Source organism: Peromyscus californicus, unplaced genomic scaffold (assembly GCF_007827085.1).
Source record: "Peromyscus californicus insignis strain IS unplaced genomic scaffold, ASM782708v3 Scaffold_7__1_contigs__length_154581171, whole genome shotgun sequence".
Lineage (NCBI taxonomy): Eukaryota > Metazoa > Chordata > Mammalia > Rodentia > Cricetidae > Peromyscus > Peromyscus californicus.
Window position 1 is genome coordinate 106,006,572 of NW_026294595.1, and position 17,747 is coordinate 106,024,318.

Consider the following 17,747-nt stretch of genomic DNA (forward strand, 5'->3'; position numbering starts at 1 on the left):
TTACAGCTGTTCACCTAAAGGAACCAAGTTCACAAGCCTTGGGACCTTGTGGCTGCCTTGTGGCTCTCAGGCCCTAGATGGGTCACACACCAGCAAGGGCTCCCTGGCAGTGACACATTAGCTCAGTGAGTGGGAAGGGCTGCTCTGCAAGGGTTACTGCAGGGTCTTGGTCACTTCCGGCTGTGTGTATGTGTCACTGATGTCTCAGCTATTGTGGGAGGCTAGTTCATGCCCTGGCCACATAACCTAGCTTGTCCACCTGTCACCTGAACCCCTTCTAACACTCTCCTTGTGTTTCCAGGAGACCCTAGAGCTTCCAGCAACCACAGTCACCACTAGAGGCAGCCTGCCCGGACCTGAGAGCTTGCACTCTAGGCCAGAGATGAGCAAGCCAGGTGTGTTGGTGTCCCAGGTGGACGAGCCATTCTCAGGCTGCTCTCTGGACCTTGCCATCAGCCCTAGCAGCTCCTTGAACTCAGAACCCAATCATGGTCCAGAGGAGAATGAGTATTCGTCCTTTAGGATCCAGGTGAATGAGGACCCCAGTGCTAACCTCCTGGCAGGAAGCCCTGGGCCACTAGTCACCCAGGAGCCCCCAGAAGAGGAAGAGCCTTGTGTCAGTTCACTATTCTGGCCTAAGTGGCTTGGGGCAGCCAGTGCACTCTTGGCTGCATTCCTGGCAGTGATGGTGTACCGTAGTAGGCGCCTGGCCCACTGAAGCCTCAGCTGTGTGCCACTCACTTGCTCAGTTCTGCCAAGCATGTTCTCTAGGCTTGGGCTGCTGGAGGCTGAGTCGGGAACTTAGAGATGGGGAGGTCCATTGGGCTATCTGGGTGGGAGCTGCACCGAGGCTCCATCCACTGTGGGGTAGGGGAGAGACATTCTTTCCATCCTAGTTCATGCCCTCTTCTGGTCTTTAGCTTTGGGGCACTGAATTACCGCCACTACTTCCGACCTGCCCACGTGGCAGTATAGGATTTCATGCTGTGTGCACCTAAAGAGGTATCCCCACCAGCTCATCTCTGTTGGCCCAAGCCTGAAGATCAGGAGATATCATACTCTGTTGATAGTGCTCCTCATCCTGCCCAGGTCTCTTGAAACAAGCACAGGCGTATTGGTGAAAACTACCATAACAACTAGTGCCTTCCACCAGCAACCCAGCCTAAGGCCTTGGCACTGGAGCCTAGGAGCAGTGGAGTGGCTGGTTTCTAGGGAGCTTTGAATCATCGGTCTCTGGTCCCCCTCCACAGCCAGGCAACCCTAAGGGAAGGTCTGAAGGTTCCCTGTGGATTCTAAGAAAGCCAGAAGCAGCTGTCAGGCCTGAGGAAGACTCTGGGAGCCCTGTTCTAGCCTCCTTACCCCACCTCTTCACTTCCTCCCTCCCTCCTGGTCTCCTTTCTCTTTGGTTTCCTATACTGGATGATAGAACACCTAGTGGGCGGAGCTCAGGCTGGCCTTGGATTTCAGTTCCACTCTTTTTCTGGCTTTAGCAGACATTTAGCTTCTCTAATCTTTTACCCAGTGTGGACAGTGAGTAGCCCTTTCTTTTACTGGGCTCGTCTGAGACTGAAGGATATAGATATTTCCGTAGTGCCTAGCCCAGAGGGTATGACTACCAAGTACTTACCCTCCTGCCCAGCCTGGTTGAACTAAGGTGAGCTTGAGAGGCAGAGTACATGGTGGTAATGGCACAGTCTTTGGCTTTGAGAAGAAGCCTTGGCCTACATAGTGCTTCTGTCTCTAACACTATGTAGTCTGCCTGTGATCTCTGACAAGGTGTAAACCTCTGTGCCTCACTTTTCTCACCTGTGAGATGGGGCGAATATGTATACATATGTGCTAATATGTTCTAATATTATCAAGATAATTAAATTAAAAGTTTATCTGCAAATATTGTGAGTTCTGCATTTCTTAGGGGTTGGATACATGTTAACATTTACATAGAAAGGTGCTGGGGCTCTTGGCTGCACTGTTAGAGACAGGTGCTAGCATGTTCTTTCCTCCTCCATGGACAGGAAGTTTAGTTACATCTACATCAGACATACGATGAGGTTTAGGCTGGGTTTTGGTGGCGCACACCTTTAATCCCAGCACTCAGGAGGCAGAGGCAGGCAGATCTGTATGAGTTCAAGGCCAGCCTGGTCTACATAGCAAGTTCCAGGCTACCAGAGCTACACAGTGAGACCCTGTCTCCAGAACAAGAAAAGAAATACAGTGAGACGTATTGAGGGTATCCTTATGGGTTCTTTTAAGGTGCCCTTTGCTGGATAAGTGATAGGCATGGAGCCAACTCCATCTCTGGGCTCTGTTGTGAACACAAACCTTAGAGGCATCAGGGATGGGGGATACTATCAGTCTCCTGGCATGCCCTAGGGAAAATGACCTAATGACCTGTACTTTCTACACTTCAAGGTGCACTTCAACCTGTGCCATAAATCTAGATGTAATTTGTCCCCAAGTTGTCTGTGCTACTTTTTTTTTTTTTATTGGAAAGGCTTTTTATCTCTCCACCCCTGGAAAAGGGGCCCATCAGTTCTTTCCCTGGGTATCAGTGCCAGCCACATCCACCAAGGGCTCTCATTCTGATAGTCTTAAAAGCATCCTATCATGGCCCCGTCTGTGCTACTTTTTAATCACCTTTCTTTCTTTTTCTTTCTCTTTCTTCCTTCCTTCCTTTCCTTCTTTCTTTCTTTCTTCCTTCCTTCCTTCCTTTCTTTCTTTCTTTCTCTTTTCTTCCTTCATTCTTTTTTTTTTTTTTTTTTGAGTTAAGGTTTTTCTGTGTAGCCTTGGCTGTCCTGAAACTTGCTCTGTAGACCAGGCTGGCCTTGAACTCAGAGATCCACCTGCCTCTGCCTCCCGAGTGCTGAGGTTAAAGGCGTGCACAACCACTGCCTGGCTCACCTTTTGTTTCTTACCAACCTGTGGACCCCCTACCCTCTCCCAGGTGCCATGCTGGCTATGCTAGTGAAAGAGACATCTCAATAATACCATATGTAGAGCTCTGAAAGAGACATCTCAATGATACCATATGTAGAACTCTGAAAGAGACATCTCAATAATACCATATGTAGAGCTCTGAAAGAGACATCTCAATGATACTATATGTAAAACTCTGAAAGAGACATCTCAATAATACCATGTGCAGAGCTCTGAAAGAGACATCTCAATAATACCATATATAGAGCTCTGAAAGAGACATCTCAATAATACCATATGTAGAGCTCTGAAAGAGACATCTCAATGATACCATATATAGAGCTCTGAAAGAGACATCTCAATAATACCTTGTGCAGAGCTCTGAAAGAGACATCTCAATAATACCATATGTAGAGCTCTGAAAGAGACATCTCAATAATACCATATGTAGAGCTCTGAAAGAGACATCTCAATAATACCATATGTAGAGCTCTGAAAGAGACATCTCAATGATACCATATGTAGAACTCTGAAAAAGATATCTCAATAATACCATGTGCAGGGCTCTGAAAGAGACATCTCAATAATACCATATGTAGAGCTCTGAAAGAGACATCTCAATGATACCATATGTAGAGCTCTGAAAGACATCTCAATAATACCATGTGTAGAGCTTAGAAAGAGATATCTCAATAATACCATATGTAGAGCTTTGAAAGAGACATCTCAATAATACCATATGTAGAGCTCTGAAAGAGACATCTCAATGATACCATATGTAGAGCTCTGAAAGAGACATCTCAATGATACCATATGTAGAACTCTGAAAGAGACATCTCAATAATACCATGTGCAGAGCTCTGAAAGAGACATCTCAATAATACCATATGTAGAGCTCTGAAAGAGACATCTCAATAATACCATATGTAGAACTCTGAAAGAGACATCTCAATAATACCATATGTAGAGCTCTGAAAGAGACATCTCAATAATACCATGTGTAGAGCTTAGAAAGAGATATCTCAATAATACCATATGTAGAGCTTTGAAAGAGACATCTCAATAATACCATATGTAGAACTCTGAAAGAGACATCTCAATAATACCATATGTAGAGCTCTGAAAGAGACATCTCAATAATACCTTGTGCAGAGCTCTGAAAGAGACATCTCAATAATACCATATGTAGAGCTCTGAAAGAGACATCTCAATAATACCATATGTAGAGCTCTGAAAGAGACATCTCAATAATACCATATGTAGAGCTCTGAAAGAGACATCTCAATGATACCATATGTAGAACTCTGAAAGAGATAGCTCAATAATACCATGTGCAGAGCTCTGAAAGAGACATCTCAATAATACCATATGTAGAGCTCTGAAAGAGACATCTCAATAATACCATATGTAGAACTCTGAAAGAGACATCTCAATAATACCATATGTAGAGCTCTGAAAGAGACATCTCAATAATACCATGTGTAGAGCTTAGAAAGAGATATCTCAATAATACCATATGTAGAGCTTTGAAAGAGACATCTCAATAATACCATATGTAGAGCTCTGAAAGAGACATCTCAATGATACCATATGTAGAGCTCTGAAAGAGACATCTCAATGATACCATATGTAGAACTCTGAAAGAGACATCTCAATAATACCATGTGCAGAGCTCTGAAAGAGACATCTCAATAATACCATATGTAGAACTCTGAAAGAGACATCTCAATAATACCATATGTAGAGCTCTGAAAGAGACATCTCAATAATACCATGTGTAGAGCTTAGAAAGAGCTATCTCAATAATACCATATGTAGAGCTTTGAAAGAGACATCTCAATAATACCATATGTAGAACTCTGAAAGAGACATCTCAATAATACCATATGTAGAGCTCTGAAAGAGACATCTCAATAATACCATGTGTAGAGCTTAGAAAGAGATATCTCAATAATACCATATGTAGAGCTTTGAAAGAGACATCTCAATAATACCATATGTAGAGCTCTGAAAGAGACATCTCAATAATACCATATGTAGAGCTCTGAAAGAGACATCTCAATGATACCATATGTAGAACTCTGAAAGAGACATCTCAATAATACCATGTGCAGAGCTCTGAAAGAGACATCTCAATAATACCATATGTAGAGCTCTGAAAGAGACATTCAATGATACCATATGTAGAACTCTGAAAGAGACATCTCAATGATACCATATGTAGAGCTCTGAAAGAGACATCTCAATAATACCATGTGCAGAGCTCTGAAAGAGACATCTCAATAATACCATATATAGAGCTCTGAAAGAGACATCTCAATAATACCATGTGTAGAGCTCTGAAAGAGACGTCTCAATGATACCATATATAGAGCTCTGAAAGAGACATCTCAATAATACCATGTGCAGAGCTCTGAAAGAGACATCTCAATAATACCATATGTAGAGCTCTGAAAGAGACATCTCAATGATACCATATGTAGAACTCTGAAAGAGACATCTCAATAATACCATATGTAGAGCTCTGAAAGAGACATCTCAATAATACCATGTGTAGAGCTTTGAAAGAGATATCTCAATAATACCATATGTAGAGCTCTGAAAGAGACATCTCAATAATACCATATGTAGAGCTCTGAAAGAAACATCTCAATGATACCATATGTAGCCCTACAGAGTGTCACCCAGATGGTGAGATTTCAAGCACAGTAACTGGTCGCTAGGCATCTCTTAGATCAAGTATGTGTAGGAAGTGTCAAAGGCTTTCCCTGCACTTTGCAAACTTTGATGACTAGGCCTGCATTTAATGACCTTCATTCATCTCAGCTGTTCTCAACTTGGAGGCATCTCAAATGCCAGTGTCAGGTCCCAGGGGTCCCATGTTTGTGTGTTGCTTTCAGCTGCAGTGGATTCATAGCTGTGTAGAAGGAAGAGTTGGGGCAGGTGACCCTTACAGCCATGGTCTGTACAAGATGAACCGGAACCCAGGCATCTGTACCCACGGGTGTCTGGGTACACATACCATGGACCTAAAGAAACACAATTTCTTTTAGGGTGGTCATTGTTGGCTGGAGGAACCAGTGCTTCCTAAGCATCCACGCACAGATTCACCTGCAAAAGAGCCCTGTCCATCTTCTTTCTCTGGTGAAGAATTCCCCAAAGCCCTAGAACTCTTTTGCTCTATGCCCAGCAAGTCGCAGTGGGCTGTGATGAATTCAGTACAGTGCCATCCCTTCACTTCCTTCCCCTTGCTAGATCCCCTCATTATGGGACTGTCAGAGATGAGAGACACCCAGCATGGGTATGCTCCATTACATCAGGGACCTTATCATGCCACTTCAGGCCTGGCAACCTTTCTAGCAGGCAGAAATTCAAATGCTGTAACATGACTCCTTATACCTCCTAGGAATAGAATCACTCAGGCCCTAAGGTCCATATTTTCCATAGATGTACTATCATAGAGCTGAGGGCTGAGACACCCCCATCCAAGGGAAATAGATGGAGGGTTCTTGATCTAATGTGTCTGTTAGAATTTATATCTTTCCATAGAGGACAATCATACTCTACTGTGCTCAGTTTTCTGTTTGTATCTCTAGCCCAAGGCTACAATGGCTATAGGACCTGTTAGATATAGTCACTAAAGAATTAGCCACTGACTGGGCGGTGGTGGCACACGCCTGTAATCCCAGCACTCAGGAGGCAGAGGCAGGTGGATCTCTGTGAGTTCGAGGCCAGCCTAGTCTACAGAGCTAGTCCAGGACAGGCTCCAAAGCTACAGAGAAACCCTGTCTCAAAAAACCAAAAAAAAAAAAAAAAAAGAATTAGCCACTGTTCTTGCTACTAACAACAGCAGCAATATGGTAAAGGGCCCCATTTACCCTATACCTCGTTCATGTTCCAGACTCTATGCCCAACACTTACCATATATTAGGTCATTTAATCCTCACATTGACCTTGTGAAAGAGACAGTATTATGGACTCAATTTATAGCTGGCTTGTAAGATGGAAGGAGGAAAGATCTGAGGGGACAAAGATCCCTGAACCCCAGATATGGATGCTTCTTATGTCAGTGAACTTCAGCTGACCTGGTGTCTATCTGGAGCCAGGACCACATTCAAAGTGAGATTTTCACACCAAAACATTTCCTGCCCTGCCACAGACTGGCCCATCGGGGGTACCATGACCGTAGGGGAACCAGGGCTTGGGTAGTCAGGAAGGCAAGGATTTGGCGAATGACAGACAGATAACACACTCAGAAGCGGTTTGAATCTGCTGTAACTTTACTTCTGCAAATCAGTAGTTTATATACAGAAAACTATCAAGTCATACAAGGAACAACAAGAGCTTGGCAATAATTTAATTACATTATCTTTAAAAAAAACAGCAAGCACACAATTATTAATCGGTGCTAGACATATCCCTTCACCCACAAGAACTTTATGACCCAAAGAGCAGTCTGTGTTTTTTAAACTTAGTACAGTCCCTAGACTTGTGAAGGCTTCTTTGCGGTTGCGGCTGTGTCCTTCATCTTATCTAGTTTATTACGCACTTCTACTTTTCTGGTTCTCATGACCCACTTAGCCAATTTGGATGCTGCAGATCCTCCCTGAGTCTTTCTTCAGTTTTTTGTTTATCACATATCTCTTTAATATAAAACCTTTTTACCTGCTGGAATATGGACTCTTGTACTTTTACGCCTGTAAAGGGAAGGGGTTCTGCTGTAGTCCTTAAGTTTCCCATGCTGAACTTGCTCAACGGAGGGGCCCACCATCCGCCTCCTATGAGATAACATCTGCCATAAATCACTTTAGTTGGGATTCCTAAAGGATTCCTAGTGGGTGAGTGTTCATTCCCTAGAAGTGCCTGAACCTTTATACTTTCTTTATCTAGCGGCTTGGGGTCTTAAAAAATAGCTCATTCTGCTATATTTAACTAAGATCCATGTCCAGCTTCCCCTCTCCTCCATAGTTCACAACCCAAGCATTCATTAATTTTTGCTGTGCTTTATAGATTAATTAGAACATTATCAGAAAAGCAGTTATACAGAACCCATAGCCCCGGGAGTTCATGATCCGTGAAGCATGTCTTCTTTGAGAAGGAGGCATAACACGGGCACTCTGCCAGGGACCTCCAGGGAGCTTATTCCCCGTGGGACACGTATCTCCTGTCCGCTATTATTGACATAATTGTTCATGTCACATGGACGACACTGGAGTTGGTATGGCACTGCCCAATATGCCAAGATCTATCATCTGTCCTAAGAGCAAAGTAACAGTCAATAATTAATATAGTCTCAGGGATGACATGACCATGTGACTATAATCTCTGTATATGTGCTCAAAGTCAGAACCCTGAGGCTAGATGTGATGGGGTAGGGGATGTGAACCTATAATTCCAGCCCTTAGGAAGTCCATTGATTTGGCAGGTACTGGTTACTTATTAAAGGAGTTAATAACCTTGTGCCATGTTCAAGGGGTAAGGGGTAATGTTAGGAAGACACAATGGATGCATTCAGCAAGCTGGGAATCACAATATGTGATATAGGGAAGTAAGCTTTCTCACTATTGGGTTTTTTTGTTTGTTTGGGTTTGGGTTTTGTTTCTGTTTTTGTTTGTTTTTTGGGTTTTTTTTGTTTTTTTTGTTTTTTTTTTTTGAGACAGGATTTCTATGTGTAACAGCTCTGGCTGTCCTGGAACTTGTTTTGTAGACCAGGTTGGCCTCAAACTCCCAGAGATCCACCTGCCTCTGCCTCCCGAGTGCTGGGATTAAAGATGCACCACCACCACCAGGCATTGTAGCCGGAAGTTTCTGTGTCCTGCAGCTGCTCCATCCCAAGTAAACACACAGAGGCTTATGTTAATTATAAACTGGCCTATTGCTCCGGCTTATAACTATACTAGCTCTTAGGCTTAAATTAACCCATAATTCTTATTTATGTTTAGTCATGTGACTTGATTCCTTTTCTCAGTCCAACATTCTCATCTCACTTCCTCTGCATCTGGCTGGCAACTCCGTCTCTGCCTTTCCTCTTCCCAGCCTTCCCCTAGTCTGGTCACCCTGACTACACTTCCTGCCTGGCTACTGGCCAATCAGTGTTTTATTAAACCAATAGGAGTGACAAATCTTTACAGTGTACAAGAGAATTATCCCACATCCCTGGGGTTTTTTTGTTTGTTTGTTTTTGGGTTTTTTTTTTTGGTATTTTTTTTTTAAGATTTATTTATTTATTATGTACACCGAAGAGGGTGCCAGATCTCATTACAGATGGTTGTGAGCCACCATGTGGGAGTTGGGAATTGAACTCAGGACCTCTGGAAGAGCAGTCGGTGCTCTTAACCTCTGAGCCATCTCTCCAGCCCCTTTTTTTGGTATTTTAAGACAGGGTCTCTCTATTATAATCTTGGCTGTCCTGAAACTCACTATGTAGACCAAACTTCCTTCAAACTCACAGAGATCTGCCTGCTTCTGCCTCTGGAGTGCTGAGGTTAAAGGTATGGGTCATCACACCTGGCTTCATATTACTCTTTCATGTGATTGAAAAAAAATACTTACTTTGTACCCACCATGTCAAGAGCATTGGGATGGGTTTTGGTGACACTAAGTAACAGAGACCCTGCCCTAAGAGTTATCCCCTCTCGCTACTCACTGTCTCTAATACAGTAGGGTCTAAGGAAATGTCCCTAGGGCATGAGGGCAATGAGAGAGAAGGGAAGTTTGTTTTGACATGCTTTCTACCCTTACTAATTATAGTAACTAAGCTAGGCATGGTGGTGCAGCATACTCATAATCCTGGCACTCAGGAGGCTGAGGCATGAGAATTGCTGCAAGTTCAAGGCCAAGGCCCCATCTCAAAATATAATAAATTTATAATAATGTGATGATTAATGTGTGATTAATGTGTAATAATAATACAATAACATACATAAATAGTTGTATATAATAATGGATGATTAATGCATAATACTGTGATGATTAATCTTCATTGTCAACTTGACTGGATTTAGAATCAGCATGGGACGCATGCTTCTGGGTGTGACTGGGAAGATGTTTCCAGGAGGTTCGCCGCTGTGACTTACTTCCCTGCATGATGGGCTGTGCTCTCACTCAGGCTGTGAGCCCGAATAAACCCATCCTTCTTGAGTTGCTTTTGTCATAGACATTTTGTCATAACAATGAGAAAAGTAATACAATAACTAAATATGGAAGAGCTTGCAAGAGAATAAGATCAAATGTTGAGAAAAACATAGAACAACTGGCACTCATAAATTTGGGAAGAATGTAAGTTGCTATTATGGTCTGAATGAATGTTCCTCTCCCCAAATTCATAGATTGAAACCCAGTACCAAGGTCATGGTATTAGGATGTGGACCTTCGGGATGTGACTAGATCATGGTGGTGCCACACTTATGAATGGAATTCATCCTCTCAAAGAGGCTTGAAGACAAGTGAGATGGCCTCTTGCCATCAAATCCAGTGACCTGAGTTTGATCCCAGGACTCACATGGTAGAGGGACAGAGCTATCTCCTCTTCACACATCTTCACACATGCACCGTGGCACACATGCACATGGCACACTTGCATCGTGGCACACATTCACCATGGCACACTTGCACCGTGGCATACATGCACATGGTACACATGCACATGACATACATGCACTGTGGCACACATGCACATGACACACATGTACACACACACTGTAATTTTAAAAAAAGAAGCATGGAGCTCTTCTGCCCTGCTACCATATAAGGTAGCAGGGAGAGGGTATGGTATCTTGGATGCAGAGAGCAAGCTGAATTTGCTGGTGCCTGAATCTTGGCTTCCAAACCTCCAATAATGTCAGAAATAAATTTCTGTTGTTTATACACTGTCTAGTCTAAGGTGCTTGTTGATAACAGTACAAGTGGACTAAGACAGTTGACGTAACCCTGTTGGAAAACTGGGCCTAACCTACGGCCCAGAAATTCCTTTCCTTGGCATGGTCATGACAGAAGTAAGGACTTGTGTTCTCCAAGAAGTGTAAAATGTTTCTAACCAGCACATTATCCATAATAGCCCCAAACTGAATGACAGAAGTAAGGACTTGTGTTCTCCAAGAAGTGTAAAATGTTTCTAACCAGCACATTATCCATAATAGCCCCAAACTGAATACAACCTCAAATGGCAATCTACAGTAAAATGGTGTTATGGTTTGGTGATGAGTGGCCCCCACAAAATAGTTCATGGATTGAATGCTTCATCTGCAACTGGTGGGAACCTTAGCTGGAGGAAGAAGTCACTAGGGACCTGCCCCTGGTTCCTGTGTCTTATTCCAGTCCCCCTACCCAAACCATCTTTCTGTTCACCATGAGGTCAACATCCTCCTCCTCCACGCATTCCCACTGCCATGACAGTGAGACAATCTGCCTGTCCTAGGTAGGGTTACTTTTGCTATGATGAAACACCATGACCAAAAGCAAGTGAAGGGGAAAGGATTTCTTTGGCTTACACTTCCATATCATTGTTCATCACTAAAGGAAGTCAGGACAGGAACTAAAACAGGGCAGGAACCTGGAAGCAGCAGCTGATGCAGAGGTCATGGAATGTTGCTTACTGGCTGGTTCTTCATGGCTTGTTCTATTTTCTTGAGAGCCTAGAGGTTTGTTTGTTTGGTTGGTTTGTTTGTTTTTGTTGTTGTTGAGACAGGATTTCTCTGTGTAGCTCTGGCTCTCCTGGAACTTGCTCTGTAGAACCAGGCTGTCTTCAAACTCACAGAGATGCGCCTGCCTCTGCCTCCTAAGAGCTGGGATTAAAGGTGTGCGCCACCATGCCTGGTGAGCCTGTTTTCTTATAGAACCCAGGACCACCAGCCCAGGGGTAGCACAACCTACAATGGTCTGGACCTGCTCTGTCAATCCTCAATTAAGAAAATGTTCTATAGGCTTCCGTACAGCCTGATCTCATGGAGCGATTTTCTCAGTTTAGGCTCCCTCCTCTCTGATAACTATAGCTTGTGTCAAGATGACATAAACTAATCCAGCACATTGCCTTAACACAGTCTGGGAATCAGTGGAGTCAGGATTGTGGACTGACATCTCTGAAACTGAGTTGAAGTAAGTAATTTCTCTCTGTAAGTTGTTTAGACAAGTATTCTGTTACCATTATGAGAACATTAACTGTCACAGTAATATTTAGCAATGAATATGAAAGAATTTGCCATACACAGTGGTATGCATATAGCACTTGTACATGAATCTCCCAGATGTGATATTGAGCAGGAGTCAGTACACACAAAAGAGTAGTTAGTTACCAAGTACAGAAACAAGCAAATTGACCTATGGGGGTAGGAGTCAGAATGGTGAGCCTAGGAAGGACAGAGCTGAGAAAGGGCCTCCTGGGTGCTGGTCTAGTTCCTCATCCGTGTGCTGTGTCCTGTTTGTGTTCAGTTCCCTGTTGTGGAAGTAAAGACCAATAAGAACAGAGAAGCCGCCGGGCAGTGGTGGCGCACGCCTTTAATCCCAACACTCGGGAGGCAGAGGCAGGTGGATTTCTGTGAGTTCAAGGCCAGCCTGGTCTACAGAGCGAGATCCAGGAAAGGCGCAAAGCTACACAGAGAAACCCTGTCTCGAAAAACAAAAAAAACAAAACAAACAAACAAACAAACAAAAAGAACAGAGAAGCCATTTAGTCAGAGCTTGAGAGATAGTCACTGTGCTGGCTAGTTTTAAGTCAGCTTGACACAGTTGGAGTCATTTGGGAAGAGGGAACCTCAACTGAGAAAATGCTTCCACAGGTTAGCCTGTGTTGCATTTTCTTAACTAGTGATCGATGTAGGAGGGCCCAGCTCACCGTGAGTGGCTGAGTAAGATGTGGGGAGCGAGCAAGCCGGTAAGCAGCACTCTTCCATCAGTTTGTATCAGGGTGGGCCTCCAGGTTCCTTCCCTGCTTGAGTTCCTACCTTGACTTCTCTGGATGATGGACTACAGACTCTAAAGTCAAATAAACCCTTTCCTCCTCATGTTGCTTTTGTTCATTTTTTTAATCATAGTAATAGAAACCCTAAGACAGTCTCTGTATTTGGCAGGGACTCAAAAGCAGGCAGTGGCTGGGAAATGTTAGGGGGAGGGAGATTAAGGTCCTATCCTGGGGGGCTGTTGGTATGGGGAATACAGAAATGACATCTCACGACTGGCTGGGGAACGTACTTGGCTTTTTTGCTTGGTCCTGATTGTGAGAGGTGGAGAAGCGGTTGGTTGGAGGTTGGGAGCTGACATCTCTAGCTCTATATTGATTCCTGCTCAGGTTGAGTCCAGCTTCCTTGGCTTCCCAGAATGCTCACTGCCAGGATTTGGATCTGACTTCTATTGCCAGTTAGAAACAGTCGGTTTCCACTTGGCAGGTTCATTTTCTGAAACAGAAGGGCATGAGCATCTAGAACGGCTGCAAGGCTGAACTAGATGGCACATCCCCATTTCCTCAAGCTCTTCACCCCTCCCTGAGGTCAGAGGTGCCTGCCTGTGCAAATGAGTCTATGGCCAGCAGGCTCTCCTTCCAGCTACTTAGAGTCCACATCCATATCCTAAATGCTTCAAACAGCAGAAAGGCAAATATCAATTACTCTGCACCCATTGTCTCCAAACTAACATGTGAGGATTCTGTGACTAAGGGAATCTTGTACCTGAGCCTGCCACCTGGCTGGTATGGGACCTGCGTGCTAGTTCAATTGTCACGCCCTTTACTTCAGTTTATAGTTCTTCCTTTTTTAGGAAAGCTAATTCCAGGAAACTTGCTCAGACTATCCAAGCAGTGTCTTTGGAACTTTGCTAGACAAGCCTATAAAAAAGCTTCAGTAGGATTCTATTTCTCTTTTAAATTGTCAATTAGACACTGATTTACCTGACTTCATTCACAAAGCTTCCAGGTGCTTGTTCCTTTTGCAGGAGTCTGATGTAAACAAATGACTAATTACAGTTACGTCATCCTTCTACAGTACATGGTCCAGCTAGTTGTACAATTGCAACCTTACGTTAACTCGGTATTTAACCCTATACACTGTTAATCTTGTAAACATTTTTTCCTCATTAACTTTGTCTCTTAATGTTCTCCACAAGGTTGTGCAGTTACTACCTCCTGACTTATGTTCTGGATCTTTGCATCTGTTATGTTTTATTGTAGCTCCCTGGATGGACTCTCCTCTGAGGCTCTTTGAAGAGAGATCAGGGGCCCCCAAACCTTTGAAAACAGTTTGGGTGACCTCTGAAAGGGGGACTAATGGGCCACAGGCCATTCACTTCATCACTCTTTTTGCCACTCTGGGCATTGTTTTTTGAGACTCAGAACTAAAACAGCTGGGTTGAAGCTGTCTTTGCAACCGATAACCTTTCTGTCTCACCAGCACTCAGAGAAACCTCAGAGAAATCTCAGATCAATTTAACATCCTTCAGAACCAACTGGATTCTTTGGCAGTTGCAGTACTCCATGACTAGATGTGACTACTGAGGATGGGATCTGTAACCTCCTCCAAGAATGATGCTGTGTCTGCGCCAATAAATAAATCCTAACTGGTTTGAGATGGGGGTGGTCTGTGGTAGTTTGAATGTAATTAGCCTCCCTAAGTTCATAGGGAGTGGCACTATTAGGAGGTGTGACTTTGTTTGAGTAGGTGTGACCTTGTTGGAGGAAGTGTGTCACTGTAGGGGTGGGCTCTGAGGTCTCATATGCTCAAGGTACACCCAGTGTTGGACACAGTTCACTTCCTGTTGCCTGTGGATCAAGATGTAGAACTCTCAGCTCCTTCTCTAGCACCATATCTGCCTGCACACTGTCTTGCTTCTCATCATGATGATAATGGACTGAACCTCTGGAACTGTAAGCCACCCCAATTAAATGTTGTTTTATTTTATAAGAGTTGCTGCAGTCATGGTGTCTCTTCACAGCAATAGAAACCCTAACTAAGACAGGGTCCAAAGACACAGGTGTGCAGAGCCAGACCAACCCAAGACTTTCTCAGAGGCCCCGATGAAAGGACAAAGGGAACTTCAGTTCTGTGTCCTTGTCCAGGAATGGATTTGGCAAGGCTGGTCTGACGCTGGAGCCTGTGCCTTAGAAGAGTTGAGACTGTGGTTTCTGGAGACACAAATCCTCCCCCTGGGCTGTGTTATCAGTCTTAAGGCAGCTATGTCTGAAGTATTTTGTGTTCTCTTTGCCAACATTGTCTGACTTAGCTCCCTGCTGACCTTGCTGCCCCCCCCAGTATAAAAGGTGCTGTACTTTTTTTCTTCTTCTTTCTTTTTCTTTCTTTCTTTCTTTTTTTGAAACAGGTCTCTCTATATAGCCCTGGCTAAGTAGACCAGGATGGCCAGAGATCTGCCTGCCTCTGCCCCTCAAGTGTGCATCAAAAGGTGTGCATCACCACATCCAGCTGGCGTACTTCTTAATAAACTTGCTTGATATAAGAAAAGGTTTGTGAACAAAGCATGGTAGTGAATGTCTTGTACTCAGGAGGCAGAGGCAGGCAGATCTCTGAGTTTGAGGATAGTCTGGTCTATAGAGAGAGTTCCAGGACAGCCAGGGATACACAGAGAAACCCTGTCTCAAACACCCCACCCTGCTGTGGAATAATCTTTTTGTACACTGTGAAGATGTGTCACTCTGATTGGTCTAATAAAGAGCTGAACAACTGATAACTAGGCAAGATTTCCAGGCACAAAGGATGCTGGGAAGAAGGGCCGAGTCACCAGCCAGACACGGAGGAAACAAGAAAGCAAGATAGACAGTAAGTAGATGAGGTAAATGAGCCTCAGGGCAGTACATAGATTAATAGAAATGGGTTAATTTAAGTTGTAAGATCTAGGTTTAAAACAAGCCTGAGCTATTGGCTGAGCTTTCATAATTAATAATAAGTCTCTGTGTTGTGATTTGGGAGCTGACAGGTAGGACAGAGAAAGACTCACTACACCACCCCCAAAGAAGAAAAGGTTTGTGCAAGACCTCCTGACCTCAGCTTCTATCTTCTCTATTTTTATCATCCCCTGGCTCCTCCTCATCAGGACCCTGTCACTGAAGAATGGCCTGCTGGTCCAGATCACACAGGGACCAGACAGAAATTCGACCACCAGCCTCCTCCTGTGTATGGGCTTTTGGCACCCTCCACTCTGGCTCCTCCTCATCAGGACCCTGTCATTGAAGAACGGCCTGCTGGTCCAGATCACACGGGGACCAGACAGAAATTCAACCACCAGCCTCCTCCTGTGTCTGGGCTTTTGGTGTCCTCCACTCTGGCTCCCCCGTGATCACTTTCCTCCTTGTTATCCCCACACTTAGGTTTCACCCTGCCTTTTAAATGTTTTACTTACTGAACTCCCCCTATACCCAAACAAAATGTTCCACATAGGCTCTCCCATTGGCTCTCACCCTACAACAGCTCCATTTGCTCCGGTTGTTACTGATTCATCTGCAAAAGGAACTTTCGGATGCTGTGGAGAAACTCTGGTTACAATAGACCTGCATCCCTTCCATCCCAGGCCAGCTACAATTCTTTACATTAGTCCCATTTTCTTCCATTCCCTCCCTTCAATGCTCCATAGCTCCCTGATGCTTCTGCTGGCTCATTTTGGTGCAGCACTCTTGGCAATGGGACTAGTCACTGTCACCCTCAATCAATTCTAGAAATACCTCCTTTCATGGGCTCTCTCTACCTCTCGCTTCTACTCCTCCCCCTCCCTCCAACTTCCTGAACTAGCTTTCAGTTCACTCTAACCAAATCATCTGCTTACAGCCCTGTAATGATTTCTCAAAACTCTCCTCCTCCTAACTGACAGAGGACCTCCTCTACAACAACCTGGAAATAACTCCCTCTGACCACAGCCCTCCTCAACAGGAAATAGCTAAGAAAGAAGCTATGCTCTCCACCCCTTTAGCGTTTGAAATGGTGGAGTGTTTCTTCATTAAAATCTTGCTGAACCTTGCTCGGTTATCTGCTGAGAATGCCTATCCTTCCTTGGGCAAGCAACTCTGGAAGGCTAAGTATTGCAGTCGTCTCCCCTCCCACTCCCCCTGCCCCCCCATAAAGGATCAAGCCATCTTTTTCCTCCGACAGATTTTGCATCCTGCCTATCTGTTGAAGGTCAGACACCTCTGTTTCTCTGCCTTTCATCTCTTTAAGCTGCCTGAGAAATCTAACATCCCTCCCTAACCCTTCTCTTTTCGTCTGGGTCTTACTCTGTAGCTAAGGCTGGCCTGGAACTCATTATGTATCACAGTCTAACCTTGAACCTGCAGCAATTTTCCTGTCTTGACCTACTTAGTATTGGATTATAGCCATGAGCCATAACAATGGCTAGCTTGAGGTTTTTGGTTTGGGGCTTTTTTTTTTTTTTTTTTTTTTACAGTAAATAACAACCCCCACCACCAAACAAACAAACGAAAAACCAACCAAACAAAAACCAGAACACAGCAAAACAGCAAACCTGGGCTGGCTGTTAATGTAACTTAGTGTTGTACGGCAGTTTCTCTAGAACTGAACCACTTCCTCTTGGAAGAAGGGGAAATTTCATGAGATTCGGGAAGCAAACAAACTTTGCTTGTCTGGGAAAAGCTGAAATTGACAAGGTTCTGTCCGGCTCAGCCCCAATCTTATGGAAGCAGTGAACAGGCCGTCTGAGCAGCCAGGAGGAGACTCTGGATCTCTTCTGCACGTGTGTATTCCAGGGATGCAGTTTCATCAGCGTTGAGGTGGGCTTCCAATGATGCTGCTGCACTTCAGCCATCTCTTCTCTGTTAGTCATTCTATCCATGTTCCTGTGAGTGAGTTCAATAAAAACTCACTGCTTCACTAAGTTGGCCTTGGGTC

General features: G+C 44.2%; 1 protein-coding gene across 5 annotated transcripts in view; it reads left to right on the top strand.

Annotated features, from left to right (window-relative positions):
• Mavs (mitochondrial antiviral signaling protein) overlaps nucleotides 1–17,274 on the top strand; it is a 29,624-nt gene extending 12,350 nt beyond the window's left edge. For 4 of the 5 annotated variants that reach the window (XM_052724587.1, XM_052724589.1, XM_052724588.1 and 1 more), the window contains exon 7: nucleotides 302–1,891. In XM_052724587.1, coding sequence (XP_052580547.1) covers nucleotides 302–718 — 417 coding nt within the window. In that variant the 3' untranslated portion in view covers nucleotides 719–1,891. Of the gene's footprint in view, nucleotides 1–301; nucleotides 1,892–15,945 lie in introns of those variants that run through there. The other variant, XM_052724591.1, reaches the window with a different exon arrangement.
• The last annotated feature ends 473 nt before the right edge of the window (nucleotides 17,275–17,747 follow it).